At 43.1% G+C, this 17,571-nt stretch overlaps 1 protein-coding gene across 8 annotated transcripts in view; it reads left to right on the top strand.

The window, feature by feature from the left end:
• TRPM3 (transient receptor potential cation channel subfamily M member 3) overlaps nt 1-15,495 on the top strand; it is a 919,507-nt gene extending 904,012 nt beyond the window's left edge. For 6 of the 8 annotated variants that reach the window (XM_032427586.1, XM_032427585.1, XM_032427583.1 and 3 more), the window contains one exon: nt 7,015-15,495. In XM_032427586.1, the coding sequence (XP_032283477.1) occupies nt 7,015-8,467 (1,453 nt within the window). In that variant the 3' untranslated portion in view covers nt 8,468-15,495. The remainder of the gene's footprint in view (nt 1-7,014) is intronic. The other 2 variants (XM_032427589.1, XM_032427588.1) reach the window with 1 other exon arrangement.
• Nucleotides 15,496-17,571: the final 2,076 nt, after the last annotated feature.

The raw sequence follows: 17,571 nt of genomic DNA, 5'->3' as shown, positions 1-17,571 counted from the left end.
CCAAAAAATAAATCTTTAAACACTAGAATTGCACTCCACAAAACAGAAACACCACAAGGTGCATCAGGGAACAAAGATCAACCAATGAAATAGAGGATCCATATTATCCGTCTCACGCATTCTCTAGGACATCGCCTTTCTGAGTGGAGTGTCAGGTGAAATCACCTGTCCTATTTACATTCAATAAATATATAGATAATAGAGATAATAAATGATAGATAATAATAGATAATATACATACACATTTGGATAGGTACATATGTTTAATTTACATAATTAACTATACACATAGTATATAGGGTATTCTATAATTCTCCCTTCATGTTAGACAGCCCCAATACAGGGATTTGAGATCAGAAAAATTAAGAGCTGGCTCTGCCCTGCTAGAAGACTTGGGAAAAAGGTTTCTTTACATAGTGAGCCCCACGCTCCTCTCCCTGCCACTGCGTGTAAAACATAACTTATTTATATAAGTTTTACTTGCAGAAACCTTTTTAGAAATACAAAGATACTTCCATAATTGTCAACTTAAATGCATCATTCCTAAGTCATATTTTTGTACCCAAATGGTATCTAAAGAGCGCAATACAATATTCGGGAGATCATTAACACCTCATAAGAATCGATTCTGAAAAATCCTTCTTTTTCCCATTTTATATATATATTTATCTTTTTCATTTTATCTCAAGACAGAACCAAGACATTGGCATGACTCCAAAAATAGCTTCCATGACAGCATTGGCCCCTGTTCTACCACCTCTCCTTTGGTTAATAACCAGCCAGGTATCCACGTTTCTCCCCTCAGCCCAGGGTGTCAACCTCCCTGCTAAAATCATAATGTACTCCATCAAAACATGATGCATCTGCGTTACTGTATTGGTCTGGATTATCAAGATAAGATGAATATTGTGCCCATAAAGTCTCCTGTTAATGAACCTATCTTTTTATTTTTTTTTTAAAGATTTTATTTATTTATTTGACAGAGAGAGACATAGTGAGAGAGGGAACACAAGCAGGGAGAGTAGGAGAGGGAGAAGCAGGCTTCCCCGCGGAGCAGGGAGCCCGATGTGGGGCTCGATCCCAGGACTCTGGGATCACGACCTGAGCTGAAGGCAGACGCTTAACGACTGAGCCACCCAGGCGCCCCTGCAGCTATCTTTTTAAAGTACTCAAAAGGTACTGAGCTATTCCATAATGCTGTCTAGAATTTACGTCGAACTCATATAATTCCTAGAACTCAGGAACTTCTCATATAAGAAAAACCTTTTCCTATCTCCAGTCTCCTGGCATTTCTTTTTTATTTTCCCACTGGTTTTTAAGGGTTGCCTACATTTTCTGGTGATCACAGCTGCAAGTTCTTTTCTGGTTTCTTTAACTCATTTAAAGCTGGTGGCTCGTGGGCAACATCTGCCCACAGAGCGCCGTTGGGTTAGGCTCGCAGTGATTGTTAAAATCCATTCTGAATGCCTCTGGCCTGGGCATGTCCTCGGCTGCCACAGAATCCCTGCTTCTGTCCTCACAGCCTTCCCTACTTCACCTACCTCCTCAATCTGCCCTCCCTGTAGGCGTTTAGCTCTCAGACCCCTGACTTACAGCTTCCAGATCATCCTCCCCATCACCCCACCTGTCAAGTTCCACTTGTCAGAAGAAGTTGCAGTTTGAATTTTCTTCTCTCCAGGAACAATTTAAGCAAATAGGATATACATTGTTTCTAGCATCGTTTATCTAACATTATCTTTCCTGAGCCAAAGGGCTTTGTGCCCTTTTTGCTCTTCACCTAGATCCAAAAAAAAGAATAGTCATGTGACTATTAATAGTGTATTCAACTTCTAATTTTCATAACAAAGGGAGACAAGAATAACTTAGGATATATGAGTCTTATAAGTAACAAAAACCAGTATAAGCCAAAAAAGAACTTCACCCACCTCCCAACCATATCTTTTTCCAGTGCTGATCTTTGGTATCTCCACTGACTGAGTTGGATTTAAATTGCGCTCCCTTTTTCTTCCCAGAATGACGAGGAGAAGGATGACTGGCCCAAAGGGAAGGGAAGGTGACCCTAAGGGACTTAAATAATTCACAAATTAGATATCAGTCTGTGGATACGCAAGAGTTTGCTTTATTTGTTCTGCATCATTGCCTTTCATTTGAAAACCTGTGTAAGCATACCCTGTCCCCCCACAAGAGGCCCTGTGATTGGTTCGTGTGATATGGGATTGTGTTTGCCCTTCCTCCTGTAGCCATCCTATTGCTAGCCCTCCGGGGAATATTTTTTAATTTAAATTCAATTTAATTAACATATAGTATATTATTAGTTTCAGAGGTAGAATTTAGTGATTTGTCAGTTGCATATAACACCCAGCGCTCATTCCATCATGTGCCCTCCTTACTGCCCATCCCCCAGTTACCCCAGCCCCCCACCCACCTCCCCTCCAGCGACCCTCAGTTTGTTCCCTAGAGTTAAGAGTCTCTTAGGATTTGCCTCCCTCTCAGTTGTCATCTTATTTTATTTGAGATTTAAAACAGGCATGGTGGGGCACCTGGGTGGCTCAGTCGGTTAAGCATCTGCCTTCGGCTCAGGTCATGATCCCGGGGTCCTGGGATTGAGTCCCACATTGGGCTCCCTGCCCAGTAGAGAGCCTGCTTTTCCCTCTCCCTCTGCTGCTCCCCCTGCTTGTGCGCCCTCTCTCTCTTTCTCTCTCTTTATCAAATAAATAAATAAATAAATAAAACAGGCATGGCCTGCCAATCCTCATTTTTCTTTTACTGCATTTCCTTTAACCACATTTTGAGGTTATCAGGAAAGAAAATGAACTTGTAGAAAATAACAGTTCTTAAGAAATTGCATTTTGAAGCTGAAATTTTCTGTGTCATTGGCATCTTCTTGTGAATGCCCTTTTCTTCATCATATTGACCATTACAGGCTGGCTGTCTTCTTCCCTGGGCTTTTCACCAACCCATTTCATGCCCTCTGGTGGGGTCCTGGCTGTCCCTTTCTTGGGCATCCAGGGACAGGAGACATCTCACATCCTTCCAGGACCCCGTTGTGTCCCTCTTATGCTTGCCTCCTGAGTGATGCTGAATAAGCCCTGTGAAGCCCAGAGACATGAAAAAGGGAAAGAAAAATAGAGTGTTCTTCCCACACAGCATCTTCCTTTCCATGGTCCCTCTTTTTTTCCTTACTTAGTGACTTCCTGTATCTCTCTCCTTGAGACTTCCTATTGATTCATAAATTCTTACCATTCTTACCTCCGTTTTATCTCCTGAGTGGTTTGACCAGAGTCAGCAACTAGTGACTGTAATCGTGACCCAAAACTCTCGGCTTGTCCCTCACACCTATTTATATCGGTGACGCACACCCATGTACAATCACTTCAGGCACTCTGTTTATCGAAAAAACCTATGTAAATTTGATTCCAAGATCTTTTCTTCCTTTATAACTCCTGTATTAAACCTCTACAGTTATATTCATGACCTAAATGATCATACAGTTTGGTGGTTAAACACATCCAGAAATCTGGGAGAAGATGAATGAAACAGCCCATACCCCCCTCTCCCTGCCCCCCCCCCACCCAAGTCTTACATTTCAAAACACCTCAGAGCCCACAGGAGAACCCACTGAGGAGAGATTCGGTGAAGAATAGCTCCTTGGTCCTGTTCTAGCTGTCTTCCCCACCACCTCCCACTGTTCCATTCCCCGGGGCCATGCTCCTTTCCTTGGCTCTTGAGGTTCCCCCTGGGCACCTTTTTGCTTTCCTTGAAAACCCTCTTTCCCCTTGTACCACCTCTCTGTTCTTCCCATCCTGCTGGGCTCCTTAGTTTCTGTCTTGTTTACTATCCACGACCAGCTCCTAATTCTTCATTGCCTCATGGTGCCTTAGCTCTGCCTCTCATCTGCTACTTTTCTCTGCAGTGTTGGATCCTTGGGCTGAAGGCAGGTGGGACGCAGGGAGGGAGCTCCCCACAGAGCAGGGAGATACTTTATAGTGTTCAAACCCATGATCACAGGCAGTTATGCTAAAAGAGCATCTTTAGCTCTTTCCATACCAACCTTGTATATACCAGGTTCCAGGAAAGGAAGAAGAGGGAGGAAGAAAACGATCCTGCCCTTTTTGACTCTGCCAACACTAAACAACTAGGAGGACCCAGTGCCTAGAGCATCCAAAAGGGAAAGTCTCGTTCTACAAAAATGCATCTCTCCTGCTCCTGACTTTAATGAGGACATATTTTACCCACTTGCCCAAAGCTTATTGCATTGCAAAAAATGAAACTGCAGTACTTGCAAAACCAAATTGCATAGACTACATGGTGACAAAGTGAATCGTGAGTCTATAAGACACACAAACTTACTATTGTTAAGTAGTTTGTTTCTCAGGCTATGTTTATACCACAAAATGAACTGAAACAGGGGAAAGTTGTATTTTCCTCCTGAATCAGCTGCGTTAGCTGGGTGAAGAGCATTGCGTTTGCCAGATACAGAATTGCTCTATTTACAAGTCCTTTAGGAATACACCTGGGCGTGGCGGCGGAATGTTCCTGGACCCTGGAAAGTGCTGTGTTCTGGAGCATCAGGAGCACGTCTCCAAGGCAGGGCTCATGAGGGCAGTCCAGACCTCGGGCTGGGTGAAGGGAACCTGAAAGATAAAAGAGCAGAGTGGGTGGAGGGAGTTGGGGGGTAGAAGGGCTATTGCTGATAGAGGCAGAAATGTGGCCTGAGGCCAGAGAATCACACACACCCACTCTGGCCACAAGAGTGGTTTTGTTTGTTTGTTTTTGTTTTTGTTTTTTAAAGGTCTGGGGCGCCTGGGTGGCTCAGTCGGTTAAGCGTCTGCCTTCAGCTTGGGTCAGGATCCCAGAGTCCTGGGATCAAGTCCCGCATCGGGCTCCCTGCTCAGCGGGGAGCCTGCTTCTTCTCCCTCTCCCTCTGCCGCTCCCCCCTGCTTATGCTCTCTCTCTCTCTCTGTCAAATAAATAAATAAAATCTTAAAAAAAAAAAAAAAAAAGACCTTCAGGTCCTCAGAGAGGGGAACCACATGCCTCTTATTCCTCCTTGGGGCACTGAAACGTGTATTCTTCTCTGATGGAGGTGTTGCTACTTTTAACATATTGCCGCCACCACCCCCCTTGCCCCCATCACAAGAGCTGGGGGGACCCAGCTCCAATTCCCACCATTGTTCCGTTGTTCATAAAGCACATTCTATACCCGCCGGCATGTTCCTTTGAAGGGTCAGCCGTCAGGGCCTCACTGTGCACACTGGGAGTATCGGAAAAGTATCTTTATCTTCAGCCTCTCCAGAAAGGTTGTGAATGGATCTCCTGTAGAGCCTCCCGAAGATTTGCCTTGGGGCATTTCACAGTGAAAGTTGAAGGTCAAAGCAAAGCTTGGCTCTCGTTTCTCCTTTCCCAGTCAAGTGAAAGCTGTGGCACAATTTTATTTTATTTTACTTTTATTTATTTTTTATTTTTTTATTTTTTTAAAGATTTTATTTATTCGACAGAGAGAGACACAGCGAGAGAGGGAACACAAGCAGGGGGAGTGGGAGAGGGAGAAGCAGGCTTCCCGCGGAGCAAGGAGCCCGATGCGGGGCTCCTTCCCAGGACCCTGGGATCATGACCTGAGCCGAAGGCAGTCGCTTAGCTGACTGAGCCACCCCAGCGCCCCACAATTTTATTTTGAATATGTGGACTCTGTCTTTGTAAATAAATATCCAGGCAGCCTACTAGACCATTGGAATCAAGTTCATAACCGCGATTGTCTAGGTGAACTGTTGGTGACACCTGGCAGCATGGCAATGGAAAAAGGAATATGAGACAGATCACGCCCTTGAGAATTACCAGTGGGGAGGGTGAAGACATCTAGAAATAACTGTAAAAGAAGGCATCTGTGACCAGCTATCCAGAGAGACACAGAGAGAAAGAGAGAGAAGAGTAGCAAAATTTACTTGTTGATACACACTCTAGGGTTTACCACAAATTACTTTATATAAACTTGGTTAAATTCCTTGATGTTTGCTTTTCCTTTATTAATGAAAGTCTTGGGTTAAATTAGATCACCTCCAGGTGCCTCAGTGACAGGACTGTATTAATTCCTTTGGAGGCACTAAATTTTAAAAAGATTATTGTGAACAGCAACAACAAAAAGAAAGATTATTATATAAATGCAAAATAGGGTCACCTGGGTGGCTCAGTTGGTTAAGCTTCTGCCTTTGGCTCGGGTCCTGATCCCAGGGTCCTGAGATCAAGCCCCAAGTCCAGTTCCCTGCTCAGCGGGGAGCCTGCTTCTCCCTCTCCCTCTGCTGCTCCCCCTGCTTGCACTCTCTCTCTCTCTCTCTCTCTGTCAAATAAATAAATAAATAAAATCTTCTAAAAAATAAATAAATGCAGAGTAAAAATAACCCCAGTCCATACTCCAAGTCTTCCTCAGTCTCGTGGACACTGCCACGAGAAAAGCTGCCTTCTAAAATTCTGTTGTGCACTTCTGAGTAAAGCCATCAAAAGGCAACATTCTCGGGCGCCTGGGTGGCTCAGTCGTTAAGCGTCTGCCTTCGGCTCAGGTCATGGTCCCAGGGTCCTGGGATCGAGCCCCGCATCGGGCTCCCTGCTCCGCGGGAAGCCTGCTTCTCCCTCTCCCACTCCCCCTGCTTGTGTTCCCTCTCTCGCTGTGTCTCTCTGTCAAATAAATAAATAAAATCTTTAAAAAAAAAAAAAAAGGCAACATTCTCATTTTGGTGGTGACTGAGTAAGCCGACGCCCTAATACTTGGTTAGTTCATTAAACCCCGCCCCAGGTCCCAGCTAAGTCATGAGGTGCTTTGGCCCCACTCCACTTCAATAAGAACCAGTCAACTTTGGTGTTTATTGGGATTGTGCATTAAATTTTACTGAGTGGAAAGGGGTTTGGTAGATAAATACCACTGGATTAGATCATCTCTCAGGCCTCTTCCAGCTCAAAACGATTTAGATTCTCCAGAGAGGAACCCGGCCTTGCGTGACCCTCATTCTGTTTCTCTCCCAGGGTGGAGAACATGTCCATGCGGCTGGAGGAAGTCAACGAGAGAGAGCACTGCATGAAGGCCTCGCTCCAGACCGTGGACATCCGGCTGGCACAGCTCGAGGACCTCATCGGGCGCATGGCCACAGCCCTAGAGCGCCTGACAGGTCTGGAGCGGGCTGAGTCCAACAAAATCCGCTCCCGGACCTCGTCCGACTGCACAGACGCCGCCTACATCGTGCGCCAGAGCAGCTTCAACAGCCAGGAGGGGAACACCTTCAAGCTCCAAGAGAGTATAGACCCTGCAGGTGAGGAGACCATGTCCCCAACTTCTCCAACCCTAATGCCCCGTATGAGAAGCCATTCTTTCTATTCAGTCAATATGAAAGACAAAGGTGGTATAGAAAAGTTGGAGAGTCTTTTTAAAGAAAGGTCCCTGAGCCTACACCGGGCTACTAGCTCCCACTCAGTAGCAAAAGAGTCCAAAGCTCCTGCAGCCCCTGCAAACACCTTGGCCATCGTTCCTGACTCCAGAAGACCGTCTTCGTGTATAGACATCTATGTCTCTGCCATGGATGAACTGCACTGTGATATAGACCCTCTGGACAATTCCATGAACATCCTTGGGCTGGGTGAGCCCGGCTTTTCGGCTCCAGCACCTTCCACAGCTCCTTCAAGTAGTGCCTATGCAACTCTTGCACCCACAGACAGACCTCCAAGCCGGAGCATTGACTTTGAGGACATCACCTCCATGGACACTAGATCTTTTTCTTCAGACTACACCCACCTCCCAGAATGCCAAAACCCCTGGGACACTGAGCCTCCAATGTACCAGAGCATTGAGCGTTCCAAAAGCAGCCGCTACCTAGCCACCACACCCTTTCTTCTAGAAGAGGCCCCCATCGTGAAATCTCATAGCTTTATGTTTTCTCCTTCGAGGAGCTACTACGCCAATTTTGGGGTGCCCGTGAAAACAGCAGAATACACAAGTATTACAGACTGTATCGACACAAGGTGTGTCAATGCCCCTCAAGCGCTTGCTGACAGGGCCACCTTCCCTGGTGGTGTTGGAGGCAAAGTGGAGGATTCGTCCTGCTGCCATCCCGAGCGAGAAGCAGAACTGAGTCACCCCAGCTCTGACAGCGAGGAGAACGAGGCCAAAGGCCGGAGAGCCACCATCACGATACCCTCCCAGGAGGGTGATAACTCGGACAGAACGCTGTCCAACAACATCACGGTTCCCAAGATAGAGCGTGCCAACAGCTACTCAGCAGAGGAGCCAAGTGTGCCATATGCACACACCAGGAAGAGCTTCTCCATCAGTGACAGACTCGACAGGCAGCGGAACACAGCAAGCCTGCGAAATCCCTTCCAGAGGAGTAAGTCCTCCAAGCCGGAGGGACGAGGGGACGGCCTGTCCATGAGGAGACTGTCCAGAACATCTGCCTTCCACAGCTTTGAAAGCAAGCACAACTAAACCTTCTTAATAAGCATTGCAGGAGGCTCAAGAATCCAGCCCTAAAATTCTCCCCGAACCCCACCTGTTCCCCTTCCTTGAAACGTACCTGCTTTATTCTTAGCTGAGCAAAACAAGCGATGCCTTGGGAGGTGTTAACTCAAAGGTGACTTCTGGGCCACAGATTGAGAAAGCACTTTGCCTAGCCCAGTGCCAAACACAGGGGCTTTAAGTCACGTTCACTCTTGATGGGTAGGGAGGGAAGAGAGGGAGAAGAAGGGCTGTGGTGAATGTGTATGTCTGGTGACTTCAGAAAGCCATGAGCTCTGGGAATGAAGGGGCTTCGAGCACTCTCCATGCCAGGAGGCATCTTTCCATTTCTGACCATTATCAAGAGTTTTAGGATACAGGGCTAAATTGCAAAATAAGATAAAATAAAGTAGCCAGCATACAAATGAGATATTCTAAACTTCAATTCTGTTTTCTTTTCACATTGGCTCCATCACTGGTGACTGATGAAGAGCATCCTTTTTATTCAGTATAAGCCGGCAGCAAGCAGTTCTACCTAACGTCCCACATCCTTCTCATGCCAACACTTCTGTAATTGATCATTATAAAGAAAAAACAAGGTAACAGTCATAGTTCACCTGTCTCTTATATATTCACTTCTGGTGCCACAACTGTTTATCTTTCTTGAAGAAAATAAAGGGAAAAGAAATGCCTTTTTGTATTGCAATCAAAATGAAAGAAGAATTGAGGCTAAAAACAAATGTCAAGTGGTTTATTATATACAGTGGGCATTCGAGTATAGTCGAGCAAGCTCAGGATGAATGTAATTAAATAATTTTATATTTTTTAATTTATTTTGTATCTCACCTGTCATCAATCAAGTCACTCACTGAATATGTGATAGTGAACTAAAAGAAAAAAATATATGCAGTGGGCAGAAGTCACCTAAAATTGCCATGTGGTATACTGTTACGTTCTCACCATCCGTGTCATGTGTCATGCTGCTGTGTGATTGTCATCATTTGCATGGCTCCACCATGTCTTCTGAACATCTCCAAGATGTACCTGGAAATTCTTCACACCACTCATCACATGACCATTTTGTATATGAAGATCTGCTCACACATGGATATTTTCATACCTAGAGTTTTGCCGTTTAATCTGAGCTCAGCATAAATTTCATTGGAGTTTTTCAAGGGCTGGTATCTTTTTTATGGAAATGTTCCAAAGTACTTTTTAAGGAAGTTTCAAATCATAAATAACCTGAGAATTGACTGGGAATTTGGTATCAACCCAAAGCCATCAGTTGCAGGCATACCATGAATATTTTTCTTATATACAGAGCTATAAAAATGATACAGTAGACTCAAGTAGAAAGCAAATAAACTACATAAAGACTTCTATAGTATATGCTGCTTATATACATATATATGCATTCACATGGAGACATGTTTATATATAGTATATAAACAGGCATATAGAGCTTTCTTAAGATTTCTTTTCTATCACCGTGAGGTATAATCAGGATATTTTCATATTCAAGGAGTTCCATTGAAAGAGTTCATTCGGTCATGTTGGATTTTTGACAGATGTTGAAATTATGTTTTTTTTTAAATCCCTGTGACCTTAACTCTTCCTTGTACCAAACTAAAGTTGCCAAAATGACTGGCTTCCTGCCCTCTGCTTGTTTTCTGTCCGGAAACACTTGCTGCAATGACATCTTATTTAGTCTGGTTTCTTCCGCACAAAGTTGATTACGCTAAGTACAATCTGAATTAGACATGTGATTCTAAACCAGATAGTATTACGGACTCTTTAATACAGATGTCCACTACTAGGTCAGAATCTGGATTTGAAGGAGAACAAAGAAATATTGACCCTCAAATCTTCCGATTCCTACTTGCGTCACTGATTTTCAAAAGAATAAAATCTTTAAGGACAATGACCTAATGTTCTTGGCCCCCAAAATACTATGTGGTTCTCCTGTTGAGTTGTCATTGTGAGCTCCAGATTTTCTCATAATGTGAAATCAAGTAAATAACGTGGACAAAAGCTCTAGCCTTTAAGTTTGTTTTTGTTTTTTTATTAACCCCTCTGCCCCTCTGAACAAGCCTTTTGGATATAGAAATAGTTATGAGGCCACATATAAAGAATTAAAGAATTCCTTTTCACTCTTTGGTATTTGGGTGAATCGGACATAAGCAACCAGACTCCCTCATGTGTAATTGCTCTAGAAATGCTTACATTTTTTATTGAGCCCCACATTGACTGTTTCCCTTTCAGCAAACATGCCTTTGGTCTGAGAATAAATCAGTTGCCCTTTTACTTCCTTGAGTCATGCATCTCAGTGAGAATCTTATGAAAGCTCTGGGCCCTCTCCCCAGAAAAAAAATATACATACATGCAGAGTTGCAATGTAACTTGAAAGGGTTCATGTACCCCTGGTTCCATGTTGCTTGATAATGAGGAAGAGGAACCATGTTTGTTCATAATCAATACAGTTGTAATAGGCACTTTACATTTGAGACCATTTCTCTGTGATTCTCAGGAAGGCCAAGTCTCAGCACCAGAGTTGGAACCAGGATTTTGTTCTTTTCGTCCCTTAGATTATATTTTGCTAGTTTGATATCCTTGTATCCTAATGTTTGATGATTTAAAAAGCCAGAAGGCTCTCTGAGTGAGTCTGTAGAGGAATCCAAGGAGGAGGTGAAGCCATTATTCTCTGACCACAGAGCAGGACATCACAGCACCTCTAGGGCCCCATTCTGGACCGGACGGAAAGTGAGGGAAAGAAATTATGTGCACAAGTGTTTCCATTCATCATGATTTCTGGAGAGAACAGAACAGGACCAGGGAAACGCAGTCCTTACCAGTCCTGACCTTGTGACTGCCTGGTTCTTTGGTTGTACAGGAAAATGAAGCTCTTACATCTTTCATGAAGTGTGCAAAATATATAAGCCAAATCTAAATGACGTTAAATGTAAACCGTGCAATTCTCGTGAGCCATTTCTTTCCTGTGCACATACGTGTGTATTCTCTTTCAACCCATTTCTTCCCATTTCTGGGTTCTCTGCACCCCACTGTGGCCTTGATTCAGTGGCCTTGTGCAGTCAAGCTTATGTTCAGCTCATTTATTCCATCCTGTCCCTGATCAAGGAGACGTTAATTACCTGTCTCTGTGAATTAAGCAGCTCATGAGCAGCACATTATTGAGGAACGTAAATAAAGTCATAGAGAGCTCACAGAAGTAATCACTTTGGTTCCATCATCTGCTTCTGAGGTGCCAATTTTTACATGCTACTATACATAATGATTCGTTCTAAGTCGCTTGTTCCTTTTGAAAAAAAAAAAAAATCAAGGGTGTTTTATGAAAATGGCCATGGAAATTCCCTGATTGACCCACATACTTATAGTTAGAAACTTCCTCCTGGATGGATTTGAATGAGGAGCTGGAAATCTTGGACACAATTGTCATGGCTAGTTCGTATATTTCTCCAAGCCAGAAGGCGTATTAGCAGGCAGAATACAGCACTTTACCAGAACTGGCTTTCCTTTTAAGTCTAAGCTTCCAGGTCTAGGATATATATTTAGCACTTTGAAAGTCCCCCTTTAAAAAATATATAAATATATATATATACACGCACACACACATATATATATGAATAATCCAATGGGAAAAATATACTTGTAAAAACACACAGTGTGTTTCTTCTGAATGTTTCAAATATATTCTAAAAGATGGTTTCTATAGATAATATTATGGTAGATAACTGGATAGTACATTAATTCGACTTTCTGAGGCTACACAGTCCAATCTTCCCGAGTGTTTGGGCTGTTTAACTTCTATCTTGGTAATCAGTATTATCCAGTCATCCATCATGTGCTATCTGTAGACTGTACCATTCGATGTGTCGAGCAATGCTGTATTATAAAACACATGTACACATATATGTAACCCATGTTTCACCCAGCATAGTTGTAGCATGTGGTTGTATTAATGAACGTTACAGGACAGCTTTATAATCATTGACCAATCTGTAACATTCAATAAAGAAGCACATGTTGCAAGGATTAAGTATGTTCCCAATTCCATGTTATTCAGCATCCTCGCAAAATGAGCACTTTTGTTCCCGATCTGCTTTATGGTTTTCACAGTCCTCTAGCCCATGAGGAAATACTTGTATAAGCCGATGTACATCCTCTAACCAGCCCCGTGAGCTGTGGTAGGCGAGTTGTGTTTTGCGAAAGACGAACTGGCATGTGATGCGAAAGACTCTCTGACAAATGAACTTAAAATAATATTTTAAACTCCAGTTGAATTAGCTGTTTGTTTACATCTGCTAACCCCCTGCAGAAGCAGTGTACAGTATTTTATAGATATGTTCATTTAGTAACACTGATATGTTTGTTTCTAGATAAAGTGATGCTACTGTGTAGGTGGTTATATATGTTCTAGATATTGCATTATGACTCACTATTCTTTAACAATAGCAATGTAACTTAAACGAAGTAATCCCTCTCCAAATCCAGTCTTAATTTTGTGGCAACAAAATGCATGCACTGCTTTATGCGTTTCTTTTGACTTTTTAAAGGCACTTAACATTTGACTATTGCCTGCTGTAACGCTTAACCCAGCTAGGAATTCGCTCACGTCATTGGGCTTCTTACACTGTTTGGGGATTATGTTCGATTTTTAAAAATTAAAAACTAAAAAATAACCAAGGGGTTTTTTTTAATCTTTTTTTAAGCTCCGAACAAATAATATGAAATAAAGTATTAACCACAGGGTGTGTAGCTAGGGGACCCAGAGATGATTGGCTAACACCCATGCAGGTGTTGGTGCATCTGTGATATAGGAAAGACACGTTTCTGATTCTTTAGGGCCACTGGGTGCAAATTGCAAAACCAGAGAGGAGAGTGAGAAGTCCATTCGGACAGTGCAGAAAGCCACAGATCATTATGAATGAGTGGCCCAATGATGCACGTGACTTCCCTCCTACCTGGTGGCTTTTCTACCTTGTGCGTGAGCCTGGTCCGGGGGAGAGTGAGGGGTGGGTGACTGGGGGTCTGATCAAGAACTGGGTGACTCTGAAGAGCTTGCCCTTTAAAGAAACCACCATGTCATTATCAGAAGCCATTTATTCAACATTTGGAAAAGAGAGGAGCCACTTTGCATAGTCTTATAAATGACTACTCTTCCAACCTGGAGAGAAAACTTCTCTCAGCCTGTGCTGGCCTAAGCTTTCTCTTCCCTTTCCATGTCAAACATTCTCTTTCCCCAGATCAGAGTCAACCAAAGCAGGGCTTGGTTCTGATTTAAGGAAAACAAGATTTTTTTTCCTTTTCTTTTTTAATTCACTCGAGAAGATCATTTTGTTACCTTTTCTCTGATGAGTTCCTTGTACTGGTCGCTGCTAATGACATCAAGACACGACGATTTCTATATGTCCGTCCAAGAAAGGATTTTGGTGGCCACGTAATCCACCTGGCAGTAAGAGTGAGGTGAATTTTCCCTTCCCTAAGTTCCCTCGTCTGCCAGCCCCCTTAGGCCTCAGCCCCTTGCCTGTTTGCACAGTGTTTATGTGCTGGGAAGTGAAAAGGGCACGTAGGGCCACAAGTCCGTGGGCTATCTGCAGAGCATCGGGACCAACCTTGACCCAGGCGTTCCTCAGGAAGAGGCAGGCTGCCCAGAGCATTGGGTCACAGAGGGAAGTTCAGCTTTGCACCTGGATGTGCAGCCTTCTTCACCCCCTTAACTTTCTTCCTTTCTCTTAACCCAGCACAACATGCTTTTTGCCAGACCCACAGACCCTTGGTCCTATGACCTCAGTACCCCACGGAGCCTGGTGCAGTAATCTGAAACAGTGGCCCCTTGGAAAAAGTCAAGCTTTCAGACTTTGTCCAGCCCTCGTCTTCCCACTAACCTAGGCTCCTCCCTCCCCACACTCTACCCCTTACCCCAAACTCAGCTGGTGTTTGTGTCAGACCCGTCCAATTCTTTGCCTGTCTGAACCCCAAGAGAGTCCCTCATGTCTTCACCCCAGCTCCCCACGTATCATAAGAACCATCCATCTGCATCTAGATGGGGGGGCTGCAAGCTCAAGTACATGCAGGGGCTGGATCCAAGACACAAATGTGCCCATTGGACTCAGGAAAGACAACAGGAAGAGGTAGGGTTTGTAGGGCATGAGAGAACGCGTGTCCCACGACAAAAACATTCACATTCTGATTTGTAAACACTCTGCTAGCCAAACAAACATGTCTGCCAACAGCATTCAGTCCCAATAGCAATAGTTTGGGACCTCTGATTTAGGGCCAACCAGGATCATGTTCTTGATCCTGACTTAGTGAGTGTATACAAGAAATACACCGAGAACGGAGGTGGGGGTGGAGAGGAACTCACCCTATTCAGGGTTATTCCTGCTCTCCTGAGTGAGAGATGCATGTGTATTTGCTAGCTGCATCTTTCTGGACCCAAAGGCAGGATCTTTGTGAGGGACATATGGAAGAAGAGTACCATAGCACTGTATCAAGGCTTATCTGCTTCTTGTCACTACAGCGTCTAACTTGAGTTTATATTGCTGTTTCTGCTGTGCAAAACAGTCCACACAGTATACTGTACTCATAGTCATTTCATAATCTAGGACTTAGACTCTCATTTGTAAGCATTCTAACCATAGTTTATAACGGGGGAAATTATTCAAATATCATTTTTAAATGAATTCCTATAAATACAACAATTTTGAAATTGGGTTTGTTAAATATATATATACATCTTTTCCTTCTTTGTGTGTGGATAGACCACAGTTGGCATATCTATCGACATTATAAATATATATAAATCCTTAGAGGAATTGTTCTTTTTTAAAGGTCTATTATTGGATTCACAATGCACTTTGAGCTTGTTTGTTTAGATACATAATTCGAAGCAGAAGTTGGCAGATACCATGGGAAAAACTTTCTGAAATTTCTGTAACAAATGTTTTGCAATAAAAAGAAAAAAACTCAGTAGTTTAAAACATGACTTGGGTTTCCTTGTGCATTTATTTGCCATCACTTGATCTCCACCATCTTCATGCCAAGAAGGGTTGGGGTATGCAGAGATAATTGCCTACGGCCCCATCAGTTAACTTGCAGAGCAGAAGTTGCAAACTGGTAGCCTGTGGAAAAGGCTACCCTGGGATGTGTCTAAGGAACAGGGAGGGTTTAATAAGACACAAGGAGGAATTTCAGGTAAGGGGAACACTAATTTGACCAGCCTTCAAATGTTACAGTGCTTCATCCTGGTTAGAACTCCCAGGCAGCTCCATGGAATCTCCAGCATTGACCCCAGTTTTGTGAATGAGGCTTTGCTCCAACTAGTCTCTTCATCTGTACCGTTCCCATTGGCTCTGTCTAGTCAATTTTTTGAAAATGGAATGGCTGGCATAGGAATGTATCATGTTTATAAATATGCACATTTATGTAACACACAATCTTCAACCACGTGCCCTCAGATTTCTTGGAAAATCAGGCCCACCATCCTTTGCTATCAAAATCTCAGATTTAGAGCTGCATAGAGCTTCCTTGAAGGAGAGATTGACGAAGGTTGAAAAAGATGAATTCTCTAGGGCTAAATTTAAAAGTTAATTTAGATTTAAAAGTAATTTGTCATTACTTACTTGTTGACATTACCCTATTTGATTAAGAGCCAGAACACGGCTTGTTGTATAACGGCCTAGATTACACATCCTTAACAGTGGAAAGTTCTCAGGAATTACTCCTTTTTCTCCCTCCCCTGATCTCTGATTGTTACCTTGGTCTCTGCCCAACAATCGCCACACTACTTTCTTATAGTTTCAGTATCTCTCAGAAGCCTTGTGCTATATCATAGTCATTATCTTATGACACAATACAGTCACAGTAGAAAGGCCTTTACTCAAAATCATGAACCGTTGCAACAGTATTCTTCATCTCATGCACTAAACACCAATTTTATTGAAGACTAGTTTAGTTTGCCAGGGCTACCTTAAAAAAAATACCACAAATTAGGTGGCTTACATAACAGAAATTTTTTGTCTTATAGTCCTGGAAGCCAGAAGTCCAAGATCAAAGTGTTGGCAGGGCTGGTTCCTTCTGAGGGCTGTGAGAATCTATTCAATGCCTCTCTCCTAGCTTCTGGTGATCTTCTGGCAATCTTTGGCATTCCTTGGCTTATAGAAGCATCACACACTCCCCCTGTGTGCTGTGTCCAAATTTACTCTTTTATGGCACTCACTCTATTCCAGTGCAATCTCATCTGAACTAGTTATATCTGGAATGACCCTATTAACCAAAGTTCACATTCTGAGGTTCAAGGGGCTAGGATTTCAACATAGAAACAGTGGGGGAGACAAAATTCAACCCTTAATACTAGGTGAATTTATGAGTAAGGGTGTGGTGGTCATTTATCTTTTTAATATCTTTCAAAGTAGAGAAATTAGAATTCAGGAATCAGTTGGAAACAATATATGTACTGATCAGTAGGAGAAAAAAATAGACCAATTATGTCATACCGTGGAGCCATTAACAATAATTAAATCTTTGTATATTGACATGAGAAGGTGCCATTGGTATATTGTCAAGTCTTTTTATTTTTTTTTTTTAATTTTTCTATTATGTTCAGTTAGCCACTGTATAGTACAGCATTGGTTTTTGATGCAACGTTCAACAATTAATTAGTTGCGTGTTAACACCCAGTGCTCATCACAACACGTGCCCTCCTCAATACCCATCACTTGGCTACCCCATCCCTCCCACACCCCTCCCCTCTGAAACCCTCAGTTTGTTTCCCCAGAGTCCGTAGTCTCTCGTGGTTCATCTCCCTCTCTGATTTCTCCCCCTTCAGTTTTCCCTCCCCACCCCTATGGTCCTCCGTGCTATTGCTTATGTTCCACATATAAGTGAAACCATATGATAATTGTCTTTCTCTGCTTGTCAAGTCTTTTTAAAAGGAAATGCAGAGCAACATATAGGGTCTAATCCCAATTTTTGTCAAAATTAAACCAGGGATATAGATGTGGATATATTCGTATGTGAATAGTAAAGATTGAAAGAATACAGAGGAAGGAGTAGAAGTTGTGTTGCAGAAGTTTTTC

Source organism: Phoca vitulina, unplaced genomic scaffold (assembly GCF_004348235.1).
Source record: "Phoca vitulina isolate PV1807 unplaced genomic scaffold, GSC_HSeal_1.0 scaffold37, whole genome shotgun sequence".
Taxonomy (NCBI): Eukaryota; Metazoa; Chordata; class Mammalia; order Carnivora; family Phocidae; genus Phoca; species Phoca vitulina.
This window is presented reverse-complemented; position numbering and strand designations above follow the sequence as displayed.